Here is a 19502-nt window from a genome sequence, read left to right on the forward strand (position 1 = left end):
TGAGAAATTTCGCACCCACACGCACGCACGCCCATACACACGCACACACAGACACACCCACACACCCACACACACGTGTAAACATATACACACGCAATCCCCCCCCCCCCCACAGCCAGCTCTAGTGCAAACACAGCCAGCTCCAGTTCTTCCAATGACACAGCCGTCAAACCACGAATCATTAGGTGATCAGACGCTGTTTTGTTTTGCCTTTTTTGCACGTGCAAAGCGCCATATAAATGAGGTTTAAGGCATTTGATGATGAGCAGATTCCACATGACACTGTGGCTGAGAAGGATTGGAGTGTTTAGCGCGTTTCTTCTCTAGAGGAAGCACTGCCAACGTCCGCCTGCGACGTTTAAATCCAGCAGAAGAAAGACGGAACAAAAGAACAAATGCAAAGATGAAGAAAAGAAGAAAAGAATGAAATAACAAAAGGACAGAGATGGATGGAGAGACAGAAAGAAAGAATGAGCCGATAAAAGATAGAAAGGAAGGAAGCAAGAAAAAAGGGAAAAAAATGAAATTAGGAAGTACAAAAAAGACAAAAGAATGAGAGAGAGAGAGAGAGAGAGAGAGAGAGAGAGAGAGAGAGAGAGAGAGAGAGAGAGAGAGAGAGAGAGAGAGAGAGAGAGAGAGAGAGAGAGAGAGAGAGAGAGAGAGAGAGAGAGAGAGAGAGAGAGAGAGAGAGAGAGCTGGTATCCTGGCTCCCCTCCACGCCAGCAAAACACATGAGATGGGGGAGGAGAAGGGAGACCGGAGGGAGACAGAGAGAGGGAGTCTGAGGAGGGCTGGCCATCTCCGATGACTCACCGCCATTGATGAGTTTAACAGCCACATATTCCACTCCAGAGAGAGGGGCCTGGTACCCCCCCCCCCCCACCCCCACTCAGCCCGTCTCTCCTCCACCACCACCCCGACCACAGCACTTCTGCCTGGGCTAGGCACTTCCTCCCCCCCTCTCTCCACCACCACCACCACCACCAGTAGAAGGCCTTGAGCCTATATTAGAGCACTGGCAGCCGGCCATGTGGGTGGTAGGGGTGGGAGGGAGAGGGGGGACTGGCTCAGCCTATCAGAGCAGAAGCAACAGCCATTCATTTACCCTGGAAGCCTGATTCAGATATGAGGCAAGAGGGAGAGGGAGGGAGGGAGGGAGGGAGGGAGGGAGAGAGGGGGAGAGAGAGAGAGTGAGTGAGAGTGAAAGGAAGGGAAAGCGAGGATCCTGTGTTGCGTGCAGACAGTCTGTAGTTAGCTAACTAGTTTGTTATTGCTTTCGAGAGCAAACTTAATGGAATTCAGCACAGATTGCTCACTGCTGAAAGTGCCGTAAGAGATGCAAGAGATGGCACCTCTTGCCGAAATCCAGGAAAAAGATGATGAAAAAAGACTGATCTTCACTTTTTTTTGATCACTGTAACATCAGCAAAATATGCAGCGATTCCCTGGGAGTGTGTGAACGGAAAATACACTATTTTGCGTGGAATATATTTCACCTTATAGTTTGTCTCTGCGTGTGCTGTGTGTGTCAGTAAATCGCTTGGTGGTTTGCCTGTGCAACCGGCAGCTTTTTGTTTTTCCCAAAACGTTGGTAGCCCTACAGTCAGCAGATCCCTCACTTTCCATCACTTCTTCGGCAGAAATACGACAAACAATAACAACATGAAGTTAAAATCCCCCAAAACAACGATGAATTCCCCGGACCGGTTTCCAGCTATTACCTCCCCCTCCGTCTACGAGGAGACCTGCCCTGTGCGATATATATTGTGTTCATCTCAGCGGCTGCAATCGATACTAAGTGATACACTCATTCCATTGATGCTGTACACCTGCACCTCCATTGTTGTTGTTTTGCTGCTGTTGTTGTTGTTGTTGCTGTGTGAGTGCAATCCTCTAATCAGGGTTCCGGTGTGCTGGGGGCTGTGGAGGGGGCCTGCATGCAATGCTATCATGTCACTGGAGATTGCCTCCTAGCTTATTTTCTCGGAGCGCCGTTATTGGGTTATTACAACCAAACGCCACGGAGGTCACCTCAGCATATTGTGAGGCGTGAAAGGGGGGAGAAAGGCTTCCAGTGTACCATCTGTCAGCGAGCCTTGTCTACGCTCTATTCCTGGCGCTCGCACGGACACTTATAGCCAATTTCAAAGCAATAATGTGTCTGCACGAAAAAAATAGATACCAAAACCCACTCCCTTGGCCGACTCCCCCCCCCCCCCCCCTGTTTAATGCGTGAGACAATGCATCGAAACAGGAAGGGGGATACACACCGTTGAGAGGAAGAGGTGCGTGCCGTATCGCGGAGGCACCTGCCATGGAACAAGGTGTTGCACATCGTGTTGCGTGCGTCTTTCCCAGGCCTGTATGCTGAAGGTGTCGTGATGCTGTGTTGTTGCCAGACAATATTCAGCAGATATCTGCCAGGCCATGCGGGCCGGGCAGCTATACCCGCTCTTCTCGTACGCTGAGATAGGGTGTGGCGTTCGATTTGGATGAAAGACCCAAAAGGATAACAAATGAGGGTTCTTGTGATTTAGAGTGGTCGCGGTGCGATGTTGGCATTATGTGCGGACAGTATACTGTTTATAGTGGCCGTTTGGCTCTTACGTTGCAGTAAAAAACAGAACGCACTGTGGTCTTTCAAACAGTAGAAAATGCATGTATTTGACATTGCTGAAGGTGTAGGTTTTACAACAGAGGTGGAAAGCTAATTATTCTCAGACGAGGTGAGTAAATTGTATCTGTTTAGTCTAATGAGTGAACACCCACCCACACCCACACACAGACACACACAAACACACGTAGATACACACACACACACACACACACGCACACACACACACACACACACAAATACGGGGTCAGACAAATATATATGGGTACACAAACAGATCATACAGTTCAGTCCAGTGCCGGGGGATCGCCGTCAAGCTTCTTTTTATTTGCACATTGTGCTTAATGATCCCAGAATGCAACACAACATATGCTCCGAGCTTGTTGTGTACTTTAGCTCATTAGCATGAATCAAACGCCGGACAGCGCCTGGCAGGAAACACTGCAATCATTTCATCACCTTTAAAATTGTTTTTAGCTGTGGGTTTTGTGCAAGATTTTGTTTGTGTGTGTGTTTGTGTGTTTGTGTGTGCGTGTGCGCGCGTGTGTATGTGTGTGTCTGTTTGTTATTTATTTATTAATCGTATTAATCTTTTTTGTTCTTCATCATTTTAATCAAGTTATATTGGGGTCAGACCACTTGTGTCTTGGGGAAACTTAATTATCGCCCAGTGGACAAGAACTCACAGAATCCATTCTGTGCTCAAGATACTCTTCTTTAACCTGGAACCTTTTTGTTCCCTAAAAGGTCATGAGGAGAAATTATTTATTTTAGGACACTTTATCACAGCATCGTATTTGATTAAATAGAGCATGACCATGGGAAGACACAGATAGTGATTAACCAAGGGTCTTCAATGAGAGAATGGGTGTACGGGATTCTTAAAGGGAAACGTTTGCATCACAGCCAGTAGCAACAAAGGGAACAAAGGTGGTTGGGAGTGACCATCGTGGAGGGGTGAGGATTGGCCAGAGCTAAAGTCAGTCAAGGCGGGAGAGGCCAAGTGTATTTACAATACACTATGGTGGGGTAGTGGACATGTCTGCAAGGATACAAGACGACTAAAGCTACACAATAAAGAAGTCAGAAGGTTGACATGCTCTCGGTATCAGACTTGGTGGTTATAATGGCGATGCAAATGCTAACAGACCTAACACCTTCGAATGGGAGACAGGAAGGGAGCCTTCTCGAGGTGCAGAGAATTGATCCGAAAAACATCTAAATTGACTAGTAACAATGCAAACAAGTTATTTATATGGATTATTATAAGGATTAGCTTTTCCACGACGGTCATTTGATGACCTTATAAAACAAAGCCAGTGATGCAACTGGCCATTTCTCCCTTCTTTATCTCTCCTGTTCACACACATACACACACAAACACGTACACATGCACACACATGCACACACGCACACACACACACACACACACACACACACACACACACACACACACACACACACACACACACACACACACACACACACACACACACACACACACACACACACACACACACACACACACACACACACACACACGCACACATGTGAGGACAGCATTCGAGCCGTCAGCAGTAAACAGCAGGCCGGGGCGGAGCTATACTGAGAAACCACCGTCCAAGCTGTTCCCAAAACATGGCCTTATCCCTCTCATCGCCGCTCGCAACAAGGGCTTTGTCCTACTCAGAGAGAGAAAGAGGATCAAAACATGAAAAGATATAATGCCTCACCCCCTCCCCTCCCCTCCCCTCCCCTCCTCGCCCCCGAACTGACCCCCAGCTGTCACAGAGTTGTGTGCATGCGCCACCATCTGAAACTGAATCTTGAATCCCGCCCCAGATCAGTTACGGCACTATTTCTGGCCACTGACCTGACTCACAAGGTGTCAAGACGGTGCTGAACTCTGGTCCCCGATGAAGGCCATTTGAATTCACATGGCAGCATGGGACGGGCGGCACTTTGCACAATTGGTCACAGCCCAGCGTTAAAGAAACGTGTTCTTGCCCAGGACATTTTATTCAAACAATACGAGAGTCATGCTCATTTTATGTCTGCACAAAGATTAGCTCGAGCCAAAACACATCTAAAGCTACTGACACTTTTTTGACTTGGGATTCCAGAGTAAAAGCCCCAGACAAGCTGAACTCCAGCTCGCCTGTCAGGCTGATGTATGAGTCATAGTAGTAACACTACAAAGTAACAGCTTATCGCTGATAACGTTGTCACTCTGGTGGCCCGGATTCACAGGCTTGCATTGCATGCTTGTCACTTTCAGCCCATTGTTCGCTCAATGCTTGTCTCTATCTTCTCATCTAGGGCAGCTATGACCTTAACTCTGTCGATCATCCATTAAGGTTTCATTAGTTTCACACGAGATTACTTCGCCATGTTAAAGGAATTCCTTTGCGTGTGTAATATTTGACTGCCTCAGTGTGGCATGGAGTCTGATCCGCTCTATTATTTTGCATATTTGCATCTTAAAATAATTTGATTGAAGTGTTCGTCTTCAATCTGACACACTTGAAATTGTCCTTCCCTCCCCTTATTCGTGAACAGTTGTCTCTGATCCAGCAGTCCTGCCATGTTAAGCAAACCTTCTTGGGGGAGACTGCGCATAGCCTGGGCATGAAATCAACCATCAAAAGGGGCGGAGTTAGGCATTGTTTCTTGTTTTGACACTGAGATTTTCTACTGAGAAGAAACTCAATCGGCTGAGCCAATGAAGCTGAGGGGATTTTAAGGACTGCAATTCTAGAGTGGTCCGGACATTGACGATTTGAAACCCTCACAGACCCTTTTTCTAAAAAAAACGTTGGTGGTGGCTAGACCGGATGGTTTAGATTGACAGAGTTTGTGTTCGCTGTTAGCCAATTACACGCTCACAGATCCCTGCCTCTGGCGACGTGATAGGTCGGAGCAAATATGAAGCAAAATCCAGTCCAACGCCTGTTCACCCAGATTTGGGGTCATCCGCCTTCAGACGTATACAGAGACAAAGGTCTGTTTGTTTCAGCTGGAAGCTGGAGGATATTCCCGTCATCTGCCGCGCGCCTCATCTGAAACCCACCACATTGTGACGGGTTACACAGGAGGCAGGGGGGGGGGGGGGGGGGATCAAAGCAACTATGTGAGCGTGTGTTTCTTTGAATGTGTGTGTTTGTATGTGTGTTTCTGTGACTGTTAGTTTTTGTGTATGTTTGTTTGAATGACTTTGTGTACGTGTGTTTCTGTGATGGTGTGTTTTTGTGTACGTTTGTTTCTGTGACTGTGTGTTTGTGTGAGGGTTTGTTTCTGTGGATGTGTGTGTGTTTCTGTGACTATGTGTGTTCCTGTGACTGTGTGTGTGTGTGTGTTAGTTTCTGTGAGTGTGTGTCTGTTTCTTTGAATGTGTGTCGAGTTCTGTGACTATGTGTTCCTGTGACTGTGTGTGTGACTGTGTGTGTGTGTGTGTGTGTGTGTGTGTGTGTGTGTGTGTGTGTGTGTGTGTGTGTGTGTGTGTGTGTGTGCGTTTAGCATCTCCCACTGTCTGGTGACCACACATACCAGCTCACCAAAGTCATCAGGAAGCAGGAGCTATGAGGAATGAGTTTGTGTCATTTACAACTGAGGTGACACATCTGAGTCACCACTGCTTTCCGTGTATGTTGCCACTATAACTGTTGTTCCAAAGAACTGAAACTGTGTGACACAGTGTCCCACGCAACACATCCGTCGGGTATCAGTGGAATCAGGGTGTGTTCTTTCAGCGTGTATGCACGAAAATACCCCAAAAGGTTGTTCTCGTTACCCCCCTGGTTTACAAGAATCTAAATATGTCATGTGATCATGGCACACAGTGTTAGATATACATAGCGTCAGTCGCGCGGTCTAAGCTTACAGATCATTATGATAGCATGTGGGAGTCTCAGGGCAGGCATGGGGAGTACATTTTGGATTTGAGTGGAGGATTGTTTGAGTGTTATTTCCCAAGGGATAGAGTGTCAACTGTGTATACCATTGTGTGTGTGTGGGTAGGGTTAGTGTTAGGGTTAGGGTTAGGGTAAGGGAACCTAACACTATCCCGAACCCGAACCCCAGCATTCATGCGTGCGCGTCTGCGTGTTTGTTTGTGTGTGTGTGTTTGTGTGTGTGTGTGTGTGTGTGTGTGTGTGTGTGTGTGTGTGTGTGTGTGTGTGTGCGCGTGCGCGTGCGTGCGTGCGTGCGTGCGCGCGCGAGTGGGTGAGTGTGCGTGTGAGTGAATGAGTTTGTTTTTTTGTGTGTGTGTGTGTGAGAACGAGTGTGTAAGTGTCTTTACTTTCTTGTGTGTGTTTTTTTGTTTTTGTTTGCAGTCATCCCGGGTTCCCTAGGGGATGCAGATAGGTTGCCATGGCAGCAGCTTGGATGTTGCAGTATTGCAGCATTGTGTGTGTGTGCGCGTGTGTGTGTTTGGTGTGTGTGTGTTAGACTAAGCCATGCAGGTGCCATTGAAGCTGGGGTCTTTTTGATGTGGACGCCAGACCCAGCACAACCTTTTTGATCTACTAATACATGCTATGAATACAGGAAAAAACTATTTTAACTGACCTTCCGCAATCCCGCCCTTACACTATTTGGTTGTATCCCTTGTAGGTTAAAACAAATAACGTCCACGCGTATTTTCGAACAACGGTGCTGCCTTATCTCTCGCTGCCATCCCCAAGATTACCACTTGTAAAGGATTTGCATGCAGGAAATTGGACGTGTTCATTGGTAGACTCGGATGAGTCTGTTCCACATAGATCCCAATAAGACTCCACCTCCCACCCACCCAAACCCCCGAGAGACAGCCCGCTATCTTCAATAAGACCTTGTTATCTTTGGTCCTTGAATAATACATGGTTTCACTCTCCATTGTGTGAGTGTGATGTTGGACATTACTCAAAATCACATTGGTCTTGGCCATGATATGTGTTAGGTTAGATTCTGGTAACAATGACCGCAACCGGTTAAAGTGAGCCATCATCCTGCTATGAATTTGGAAAGTCAGCACCTGTCCAACCACGTCGGGTGGGGGGGGGGGGGGGGGTTATGTGGACAATATACACGAATAGCTTAACACCACTCGTCTACCAATGACTACGTGTCACCGTTCTCACTCAACAGTTTCACTGCGAGGAGTCGGAACATGACTCACTGCACGCCAACGGAAACGGAAAGCCATAAATACTTGCCTAAAATTGGTAGAATGACAAAAGCCAATGGGCTCAGGCACTTTACTCAACACAAACATAGTCGCCGTAGCACAGACGCTTGCTTCTAATCGGTCGGTGCCCCCTGCAACCACCGAGCGTAAACGCAAATGACAGAGCTCCGCATCGGACAGATAAACAAACAAACAAGGCAGAAGGGGGAATAAACGCACAAGTGCAAAAGGGTTCAACGGGGCTTTCGGCTTCCGCAAACATGCCCTCCTTCGGTTCACTGTACGTTTACTCAGACCCGCTTTAGCCCTGAGAGCCCTGTGCAAACGAACCGCCACGCTCCGACCGCCGAGTCACCCGAGGGTTTACACTAAAAAAAACGTCTCCCAAGAAGCGCGACGTTTACATGAGTGAGGCGTCACCTGGGCCCCGCTCGCCCCTGGCCGCCCTCCAAACCTGGGGCCGCATGGCTGGGTTCCCAGCCGCCACCGCCCGCCTCCAAAGAGCAACTATTATTACCCTCTTTATGAGGGGGTGAGTCACCCTGTGCATCCACTGGAGCCACCGCCTCAGGCCGCCCCTCAGCTGTCGGCCTGTATGAGAGCCCCCGTCCAGAGCCATCGGATGACGCCAATCCTGCCCCCCCCCCCCCCCCACAGACATTTCCTCCTGCAGGAGAGTCGTCGAGGAAGAGTGAAAAAAAAAAAAGGCGCAGGAGGAAAGGGTGGAGGAGGGAAGGGGCAGGAGGGAGGGAACCCGTCCATGACATCCTGTATACTCTGAAAATATCTGGAATAGTGTTTCCATGCTGGTGCTCGTGTTTATTAAGCGTCCCACTGGGAGGGAGGGTTTGTCCTAATGCTTCGTTGGCCGGTATCGCTTTCCAATGGGCTGCTAGCGATTTCTTCAGCGAACCGAATACCAAAAAGTTACTGATTTAGTGCTGCAGCAAAGAAGGAAAAAAAAGAGTTGAACTTTTCCAATGTATCTTTCTGTGTGTGGGGGTTGTTAGGCGAGTTTCTACTCTCCATAACCTTGTTAATGTAATTTATACACACCACATGCCAGAATGTTCTTTTCCTTACCTGGGAGAGCCACCATCTGTTTAGCTTAAATTACCGTATGCCGTTTGTTTAATTCTCTTAATTTGAGTCAAATGCAGGGTTGAAACAGGGCCTTCATCTGCTTCTATGTGTTTTATTACATATAAAACAAGGAGATGGCTCAGTATTTGGTTATTATTCGTTCTGAAATATATCTGGATGTGTTCAAAAGAGCTGACCAATCACACTGTTTGTATTTCTGCACACAAAACATGATACCACTGTCCCACAGAACCCAGAAGAACGGTTTGATGTTCACACTGCTAATAATACTAACACCTCAAACAATAATCTCTCTTTATGACTCGCACATACTTTGATGTATTTATTTCCAGCGGGGGAGATCTGTCTGCAGTTTGGCAGCGCTAGCCTGATTAGACCATGATCCCCCGAAGACCAAAGCTGTGAGCTAGCATACTGCGGCTCATCAGTGAAAGATCATCTTCCTCCCAGCATGTTTCACTCTCTCCCTCTGATCCTCTGATTGACTCTGTTCCGTCTTGTCGCACTCCCCTTTAAAAGCAGCGCTATGTTGGGGCCCAAGAGTTCTAGGCGGTGAAGACTAAGCCGCACGGACCCAAACACCCCAAAATAACTTGTTTTCATTTCTGCTTTTCCTTCACTTCTAAAATTGAAGGGTTATTGCAGCTGCCAAAGCCCAATTGCAACCTGGTTCTGGGAAAGCTTCCCTATTGGCTGAAACGATAATAAGAAAATAGCTGATCGGAGGCTAGCGATGTTAGCTAGCATTGTTAGCGCCGTGACATCTTCCAAAATAATGCACAATGAGGTGTTTTTTCCACCAAGATGAACGTACTTCATTAACGATGATGAATGTTCCTTGAGTGCTGAGGATGAGTAAACCACAATTGTATCATCCATGTACTAGTATGATTGTGAAATTGTGATTTTGGGATTTTTCGACCACATCCTACCCTCTCAGTGATTGTAGCATTTGCTGCGTTGGGTGTATCTTGACGTGGTTGGCCGGTAGTATCGTTGTCTATTTAATGTGTGTCTCGTCGCGTCTAACTAATTCCAGGGGTAAACTGTGGCTAGTTACAAAGGTGAATTACTGTTTCACACTGCATACTTACAAATGGACTCCACCAAATGACCACGGTTTGTTTGAGGAGCTTTTCACCAGACCAGCGGGGACTTTGCCACATCAGACTGACCAAGGACCAGTCTGTGGGGGTGGGGAGGAGGGGTGAGGGCCGGGGTGGGGGAGGGGGTGAGCGGAAGAGGAGGCAGATGAGTAACTCCGCTCAAGGGAGGGCTTCCAGAGATGCTCACGCGTCCTCACTGACCTTTGGAGTCTTCCAGGAAACATCTCAGTTTCACCGTTCTCACATAGACACGTTCCCACATACACACACACTGCAGACAGACATACACTGCACGCACACAGACACACACACATATTAGTGGAGACCCACACACACACACATTGCAGTCACATACACACGCTGCACAAATACACATGTTCGCACATACACACTGCTGACACACACACACTCACACTGCAGACAACCACACACACAAACACACACACACACACACACACACACACACACACACACTACATGCACACACACTTAAAAACACCAATCAAATCCAGACACACACACACACACACACACATTCATGCATGCATGAAAAAACATACCCTTGCATGCATATACACAATGATAATCACTGCCCGCACATGCACACACACAAGACACATTTGGTTTTTGCTTGAGGCACCACTGCGCTGGGGCTGTCCTGACGTCCACGGACGTGTCTGGAGAGCTGATAGCGAGAGAGAGAGAGAGAGAGAGAGAGAGAGAGAGAGAGAGAGAGAGAGAGAGAGAGAGAGAGAGAGAGAGAGAGAGAGAGAGAATCACACACAAACAGAGGGAGGGAGATACAGAGAGTGAGAGCGAGATACAGAGAGTGAAGGAGAGACAGAGACACAGAGAGAGGGAGAAGAGCTCCTCTACTGGAAGTGAGTCACCCAGACCGGCGCAGAACAGGGGCAAAGGAGGGGAGTCTTTGGGGATTAATATCCTGATTCACCCACAGCTGTGTTCCGGGCTTAAAGGGATCCAGCAAAGAAGGCCGATCTGTTTGGTGGTAAAGTGTGGCAGAATAGGGACTGAATTTAGCACCGCGAATGCGCATGGCCCTGTTAGAAAAACACGGTGTAAAGAGTACTGTATGTATGTAGCACAGCGATGCATTATGTCGGGTATTCTTTTTGGAGCTCTTTGCACATTTTCGAATGTAAGGTTTTTATTAAATAAGGGCAGCAGATGCACTCTGCAGGTTTATTGCAAAGGCGCAGGTAGCTAGGTCACATGTGGTAGATTAGATCAAGTACACACACACACGCACACGCACATACACCCACAAACACAAATACACTCAGCTGGATTATAATAGTGAGTGGGCAAACCACAACTGTGTACTGTCATTCTGAAATGAGGGGATTGTGTGAAAAATGCATTACCATGTTGCGGGGGCTTATTCAGACAGTGAATAAAAGTGTGTGTGTGTGTGTGTGTGTGTGTGTGTGTGTGTGTGTGTGTGTGTGTGTGTGTGTGTGTGTGTGTGTGCGATATGCGTGCTCGTTTGCAAGTGGGCGCATTGCCTCAGCCTTCAAGCAAATAAAGAAAGGTTAAAAACGAACACGTATCTCAGTGTCCCGGGTCCAGCTGCAAGCATTCCTCCAACCGCCCCAGATTCCAACATGGAATTTCACAATGCTGTTCTCACACCCCCTGCTATTGCAAGAAACAATGGACCGAATACAATCAAGTACATTGCGTTGAGAAAAAAAAATAAGGAAGAGACAAATCTATATACACGAGGACGACGAAACAATCGTTAAAAAGACGCGCTAAAAACGACTCAAATGTTGCACCGACGTTCTGAACGACGGCTCCCTGGAGGAAAACCTCGCAACGAAATTTCCCTCGCCGTCCCCATGAATGACATTTCAGGAGGAAACACATTTGTAACACACTGCTGTACAGTAGCTACACTCGCGCACTCCCATCCCCCCTCCTTCCCATCTAATTTACCAGCATGGGATACATTTAGATGCACGCGTAGGGTGGGGGGGAGGTTGGGGGTGTAGCCACTCTACATGGCCGTCACATGACTGCATATCATTTGTCAGGGTGAAAGCCAATGAGAACGTGCCTTGTGAACTACGTCAGGGGGGGTGGGGTGCTCGATTTTTCGTGTGCGTGTGTGTGGAAACCCCTCCAACGCCACCAACCAAGTAGTCGGCTACACTGAGCGGCTGTGTGTGTGTTGCTCGGCTGACCTCCGCACTGAATGGACTAGATTTCCCCCCAGCCACGTAAGTTACAACAGCACCACGGGAGAGGATGTGTTGCTGAATCAAGGGATAGGGCCTGGGAAAGTCGGCCGGCCGTCCCTTCCACCTTTTCAGCAGCTAAAAAAAAGCAAAAACCCATTCGTGCTGGATCAGAAGGAATTCGTCGCGGAGGACAATAAAGAGAGGAAAGGCACGACACCGCTCCCCCAGCCACAGCACAAAGACTCCGCGGTTCCGGACGCTTTTTTTTTTTTTTCTCTCCATATTTTGGTAGATGACAATCGCCCGTGTATGGATGTTATCTGGGGGGGTGGACAAGGCCGTAACACTGACCTGCTTGTAGTTAGCGATAAAAGCTAACTCGATTAGCACCTGCACCTGCTTGCAAATCAAGCGTGTTTTTTTTTTTTGCAAAGCTTCATTTGGTAGTTGAAGTCAGTCGTCTGCAACACGACTCGATCGCAGGGTTTTCCTGATTTGTGCCTGCAAGTTGTGTGTATGTATTTTTTTTCTTCAATGCAACGTGCCATACGTTGAACCGGCAATATAAGCTACAGAAAATAGGTTGGAGGCTCGTCTAGTCCCATCTTCATTCATTGCAAAGCCGATGTTGGATACGTTGCCTTTGTTGCAGTTTTCCCCCCTTCTTTTTACTGCCAATTCCTGCAACATCTATTGACTATATGTTCAAAGGTTTGCAGTTGAGAAAACTTAAAGATGATTTTTGTACCAAGGCTGTGTCTGTTGATCATAACGCAACAGTGGCCAAATAGTAGCTTAACTTTGTAAAAATCGAATAAATATATATCTAAATATATATATATATAACTGAACCCTTTCGGAAGTGTGTGGAGCTCACACCCGTTTACTCGATCATGCACGATTGCCCGAATTTACCTCAATAAGTAGCAAGCAACAGCATACATTTGAATCGAGGGTTACATTTTTTATATTTGATTAAAAAAAAACCTTTTCTCGAAAGTATTACATCATTGCAATAGCCTAACCGTTGCACTGATTCACACACGGAAACCAAAGTAGCAATAGGACGACGAGGAGGAAGGCCCCGGGGTTTTGTGGAGTTATTACATCATTCCTAATGAACATACAGAGGTCAAATCCCATTAACATTTCACGTTATGGGAGATCACGGCACAAATCGCACGATTTTGAAGAGTTGTCTTGCCTGCGGACTACAGAATCGAGCCAGAGTTTCAGTCCCAACCTCGGCTCCCCCAGCCCGCCCGAGACCCCGGACTCCTCGCACTGTATCTCCCGTATCGGGGACTACCTCCTGCTCGAGCCGCTCGAGGGAGACCACGTTTTTAGAGCCGCCCACCTGCACAGCGGGGAAGAGCTCGTCTGCAAGGTGAGTGATCGTGCAAATGTTGCATAAAAGGCTAACGTTACTGCCCTAGTTAGTGCCGATGCCGGTTATTGTCGTTATGTGCAGAGAAACGCCAGCGAACCCCTTTAATGTTTGTTGAGTTGACGTTTCGCATTTAGTTTTCTTTGTGTTGCAACATGCCCCCAAACGAGCCCCCCCCCCCCTCTTTTGCTAAAATTAAATGACAGACCTCAACAAGAGTAAGAATAGATCGACTTTTGAAACTGACTTCACACACCTGCAATGCTAAATGGAGAAACAGGAGCTACCTAGGTGAAAAAAGTGAATGTGAAGCCAGACGCGTGTCTCCAGAGCCGTGTGGAGTGAGTTGCATGATGTAACATTGACAAAGGAGCGGGTAACCACGCACACATTCATTTCAAAGTCCTGCCCTTTACACGCACCATTGTTAACCATTGTGCAAAAATGTAATGGGATTATTTGTCCCTTGGAAACCCTTTTTTCCCTTTCTTTTTCTTGCCCATAGACGTCTTATAAACTACGGGTATGATGTATTGGACACACGCACATAACCGTGAGAATAATAACAGGTTAAGCAACTGCGGTCGTGTTGGCTGTGGCATCGACCATTTAGCATTAGGAATTAGAGCTCTGCTCCCCCGGGAGAAAGGACATGGCCTTTTTTTCATCACCACAAGCAGCTTTTATTGACTTCAGCAGCGAATTTGCAATTAAAAGTGCAGGATCTCCCCAGGAGTGCATTCAACATTAGAGCCCTAAAGCTGGCTAAAGAGTCTCAACGAGTCAAAATAATCGTTATAATGCACTGCTGGACCCGTGGAAGGCAGATTGCCCAATACCCCCCCATACCCTGCCCCCCCCCCCCCCCCCCATAGCTCTTTCCTGAGGTAACTTGTCACCATGGCGATAATGAATTTGTGGCTTTTGACAGAGCCTCCAGTACAGCAGGCCTACCTATTTGCGACTTGGAACACAGTTTCATTGTATGTCCAGCCTCAAAGCCGCCCCCAAGATCCATTTACCGCACGCGGGATTGATGGCTACTACCAAGCTGGAAGCCCTGGGTCATAACTTTCAGACCTTCGAGTGCCGTGGAAAGTGCATGTATTGACCGAGGGGCTGAGGGGGGGGGGCCCCCCCCCCTTCCTCACCTGAACACGCTCTGCTGAAAGCCCACGGGCTGGGTTACTATAGAAACGGAACAAGACACCGGGCGTGATCCCTGGCCGTCGTGCGTTTCCCTTCACCAGCTTCCTGCTGCTGCTGCTGCTAAATATCGCCACGGGCTGCGTTGTGCCTCGACACTCCGGCCCCAAGCAAACAGGGGTTTAGTAGGGCAGGGGATGTGGAACTGTGGCGTGCAATGAAGCCATTGTTTGGGCGGGTTAACAGTAGGAAAAAAAGGCCCAAATAAACTTTTTTTTTTTTTCTTTCTTTTTTTAACGGACTTTTATGCTTCATGCATTACCCATAATTGAACAGTGTGACCACAGGCCCCGTCCCTAGTGCCCTCCCAGTATGTATGACCAGAGAGGGCCCCTTTAAACGTTTACAGGCCATGGTTTGGAGGGCCTATAGGTTGTGTCACAGGGCCCCTGACGCGACGACCCTCTAACCAGGCCGTACCTGTCTCCCCCTTCTCCCACCTCCCTCCCCCCCCCCCCCCCAGGTGTTTGAGATCGGCCGCTACCAGGAGTCCCTCGCGGCGTACTTCGCCCTGGGGCAGCACCAGCACATCAACCAGATCCTGGAGATCCTGCTGGGGGAGACCCGGGCCTACGTGTTCTTCGAGCGCAGCCATGGCGACATGCACTCGTTCGTGCGCACGTGCAAGAAGCTCCGCGAGGACGAGGCGGCGCGCCTCTTCCACCAGATCGCCTCGGCCGTGGCGCACTGCCACGACAACGGCCTGGTGCTCCGCGACCTCAAGCTGAGGAAGTTTGTGTTCAAGAACGAGGACAGGTGAGGAGGCCCCATCCCCGCCGCCGCCGCCGCGGTGTCGCTCGTAGCTTGTGGTTTTCATTGGGTTGTTTTGAAGTGCTGGGGTGCCGCATATAGAGCGCGTACCATATAGGCTCAGTCCTGAACGCAGCGACCACGGGTTCGAATCCTGCCCGCGGCCATTCGCTGCAAGTCCTCCCCTTTCTCTCCCATATCTTCCCCTCTATCTCACTTTATAATACAAAGCAAAAAAATGCTAGAAGTCTTCATTAATTGCTGGTTGAGGTTCTCTTCTGATTTTCCAGCGGATGTGAGATGTTGGATGAGTGTAGGATTGGTAGAACAAATGTATGTATGAGCTGGGTCACGTCAGGTGTTGGATAACAGGCACCCCCCCCCCCAATCCGTCATAGGATGGATGGGTGGATGGGGGGGCCTCTCTTTAACCCGATAAGCCACGGACAAAGTAGAAGCCTGACTTTTTTATTTTTTTTTGCAAGACAGATGTTCAATTAAGCTACCTCCGGGCCGATAAGCTAGAGTAGCTTTTGAAATCGCGCGAGCGACACACGTGGGTGTGCTGCCACCTGGTGGCGGCTTATGGGAGTTGTGTCTTTGCGATCATTTTTTTTCCTTCCTTCCCCTTGTTTCCACAGCAACCGGTGTGCTCAAAGCACCCTGCGGTATGCCCCCCCCCGCTCCCAAAGGCTTTGGCAGAGGGAGCCCTTGGAAGGCGATGCATTATGCATCGTCAGAGGGTCCCTTTTATGGTGCTATTTCCCCCCCCCCCTCCTCCACCCAGAGTTGCGACCGTAGCAGACGTCGCTCAGCCCTCCCATCGCTTACCGACCGCTTGCCCGCCCTCTGCCTGGCGGCGGCGGCGGCGGCGGAGGCATCATTCCCTGGCATGGGCCAGTGGAAAAGGGAAGCGGAGCCGTTGAATGTATTCAACAACGGCCCTCTGGACCCCTTGCTGCCAGGCCGGCCCCAGGGCCCAGGGGCTGACCCCCCCCCCCCCCCGCCGGCGTCTTTGTAAATGATTTAATGTTTCGGCAGCGGGGCCAGCGTTTATCGTTCTCACCTGTCCAGGATTATTATTGGCGTTATTGTTCTAATCCTGGGGGGGTTGAAGGTTGAGTGTTATTGAGACGGCTCAATCTGCAGTGACAACCGTGATGTCGCCGCAGTGGAGTAACGGGAAAAGAGTGAAAGGATGATTTTTTTTTAATCAAAACCGGTCCTCACCGCATATGTGGATTCCCTTAACACCCCCCCCCCCCCCCCCTCTCAGCTGGTGATGTCACCCTGCAGATGTCGCGCTATGTAACGTCGTCGGTGGCGGGGGGGGGTCAAGGGTCAGCCACCGATGGAATTCAATAGCGGTGCAAAGCCGGCCTGTAAAAGGCCTGGCGGGCGTCTACCTCCCCCCCCCCCCCCCCCCTGCTGATCAAGTCCCCGGGAGGCGAACCCCTTCTGCTATTTTAGGAGACCTGTGTGACGCTCGCGCAGAGAAATAAAAGATGAGACCTCGTCACCCGTTTTGCCAATGGACATTGCATTTATTTAATTACGCCGGCTGAGTTTCTGCAATAAAATTGTCGCCGTCTTTCTGAAATGTTTTAACTTCTCGCGTCGGGGCTCGACACGCGACGCATCCGAGTTGCGCCGTTCTTGTGCACTTGTCCCCGCGTCTCCTTCGCCAACCAAAGGGACTGAAGTCCTCCGGACACAGAGCTCGTGGAATTTTCCTACACGGGTGACGGCTGTAACCCTATACAGTGCATCGGGATAATGGTATCCTATATACCCAGCCTAACGCCAAACAAAAGCAGGCGACCACAGATAGCAGTGTGTTGCCAAGCCACTGAATGGCCTTACATGTCATTACATGAACACGTTCCACGGTGACAAAACACTTTAAGTACTGTGTGTGTGTGTGTGTGTGTGTGTGTGTGTGTGTGTGTGTGTGTGTGTGTGTTGCACTCCTCGTTCACATTGCAACCAAGTGGTAAGCCTCTATGAAAAAAAAAAAAGACGTTGGCTACAGTACTCCCTCTCCATTTTATTTATAGTCTCTCCCCCACAGACGCCTGCACTCGCGCAGCTCCGGCAGTCTGCCTCGCACCCTCCTGTCTCAAGTGCGGTAGGCCCAGGTGTCCAACCGAGTGTCTAGCCAGTCACCGCCCGCCGCGTGCCACCGCTTAAGATCACCGGGGTGTCTCCACCTGTGAAACTCGCACAAAAGAAGTCGCGTTTTCACTTTCCAAGTGACTCGTGCAGGGGTTCAAATTTGAACCCCGCACGTCTGATTTGAAACGTGGTTTCACACGGGGACGGCGTTGGGTGGAGGAGGCCTACCGCGCTGATCCTTCCTCAAAGCCTGTGCCCAGGGACCTGTCTCCGACTGGCTGCGCGGTTTAACGTTTCTTCTACGCGCGCGCGAGCGGAGGAGCCTGTCAAAGCTGTGAGGCGCACCAGCCCGACGTGCTCCCATTTCCCTCAGACGGCCGGGAATGTGGAGCACTGGAGATAACGCTCCCGATAAATTGTTCCACTTAAGCCCCTTTCCGGCGCAAAGTTGGAACGTCTACAGCCAGGACATTGAGGAGGGAGGAGGGGGGGGTTGTGTGTGCCTGGGGGGGTGAAGCTCTGTTGTAAAAGTGACGGCAATTGTAGCAATACCCGTGAAACTCTCCCGTTTTATAAGCCCTGCGTGTGATGCTGCGTTGCCCTGCACTGAGGTGTCTCTGCTCCCACTGTAATGACCACCGGTGGATTTCCACCCTATTTTTAAATGTATTTCTTCACGTCCGTGTCCCTGCAGGAGCCTCGTGAAGCTGGAGAGCCTGGAGGACACCTACATCCTGGCGGGCCACGACGACTCGCTGTCGGACAAGCACGGCTGCCCCGCCTACGTCAGCCCGGAGATCCTCAACGCCAGCGGCAGCTACTCGGGCAAGGCGGCGGACGTGTGGAGCCTGGGCGTCATGCTGTACACCATCCTGGTGGGCCGCTACCCCTTCCACGACGTGGAGCCCGGCTCGCTCTTCAGCAAGATCCGCCGGGGCCACTTCAGCGTGCCCGACACGCTGACGCCCAAGGCCAAGTGCCTGATCCGCTCGGTGCTGCGGCGGGAGCCCGGCGAGCGCCTCACCTCCCGCGAGATCCTGGAGCACCCGTGGTTCGCGGCGGCGTCGGGGCTCCCCGGGAACGGCGGCGGCGGCGGCGGCGCCGGGGGCCCCCAGGGTCGGGCGGAGCGCGACCAGGAGCAGCTGGTGCCTGAGGTGAATATGGAGGAGGAGCTGGAGACGTTCTTCAGCTGAGAGGCCCGGAGTGAAGATGAGGGGGGGTGGGGGGAGGAAGATGATATCGCTCCCCTCTTAAAGAACAGCCCAAGCACAACAATAACAACGACGAAGGGAGGAAGAAGAAGGGACAACTCAAACCACAACAATAACGGCCATGTTTGGTCGCTGCACCGCAACAGTGGTTGGTGGAGATTTGCTGGATGGACATTTTTTGTCACTCACAATATATATACATATGTATATCTATATATAGATGTAGATCTATGTATGGATTAAAAAAAAAAAGGTGTTTCGATCACGTTTCTTTTTTTTTTCCATCATTTCTTTGAGCCTGCCTTCCCCCCGGGCACGCCAGATGGCATCTGACAGGTTAGTCATCTTGTCAACTGCAGCCGCAAACCCCTCACCCTTCAACACCCAACCCCCCCCCCCCCCCAAACCCATGAGACCCCGCCCCCCAGGGACGGTGTCATCACCAGAAATGCAACCACGCAAACGATGTAGCAACATGGTTCTATAGGCTGCTCCGTCCTGGTTTCTGGCTGTGTCCCTTAAAGAGTTCCTCAGACGCACACGCCGTCACAAGCTGACACTACGCAACAACGCGGAGGAACGAGAGAACTTGAGCACCGAGGACGAGAACCAGAGAAGCGTTTATTTTTCCCTTTTTTTTT

At 49.8% G+C, this 19502-nt stretch overlaps 1 protein-coding gene across 1 annotated transcript; it reads left to right on the forward strand.

The window, feature by feature from the left end:
- The first annotated feature begins 12107 nt into the window (after window positions 1–12107).
- On the forward strand, window positions 12108–19265 carry trib2 (tribbles pseudokinase 2). The gene is made up of 3 exons (XM_056581501.1): window positions 12108–13579; window positions 15249–15541; window positions 18345–19265. Exons 1-3 carry the CDS (start codon window positions 13310–13312, stop codon window positions 18841–18843), a joined length of 1062 nt encoding a protein of 353 aa, XP_056437476.1. The 5' UTR covers window positions 12108–13309; the 3' UTR covers window positions 18844–19265.
- The last annotated feature ends 237 nt before the right edge of the window (window positions 19266–19502 follow it).

Source organism: Gadus chalcogrammus, chromosome 21, assembly GCF_026213295.1.
Source record: "Gadus chalcogrammus isolate NIFS_2021 chromosome 21, NIFS_Gcha_1.0, whole genome shotgun sequence".
In the NCBI taxonomy this organism is placed as follows: domain Eukaryota; kingdom Metazoa; phylum Chordata; class Actinopteri; order Gadiformes; family Gadidae; genus Gadus; species Gadus chalcogrammus.

Coding starts and splice junctions, on each gene's coding strand:
- trib2 (XM_056581501.1), top strand. CDS start 13,310: ATGAACATACAGAGGTCAAATCCCATTAACATTTCACGTTATGGGAGA. Junction 13,580..15,248: donor GGGAAGAGCTCGTCTGCAAG/GTGAGTGATCGT, acceptor CCCCCCCCCCAG/GTGTTTGAGATCGGCCGCTA. Junction 15,542..18,344: donor GTGTTCAAGAACGAGGACAG/GTGAGGAGGCCC, acceptor GTGTCCCTGCAG/GAGCCTCGTGAAGCTGGAGA.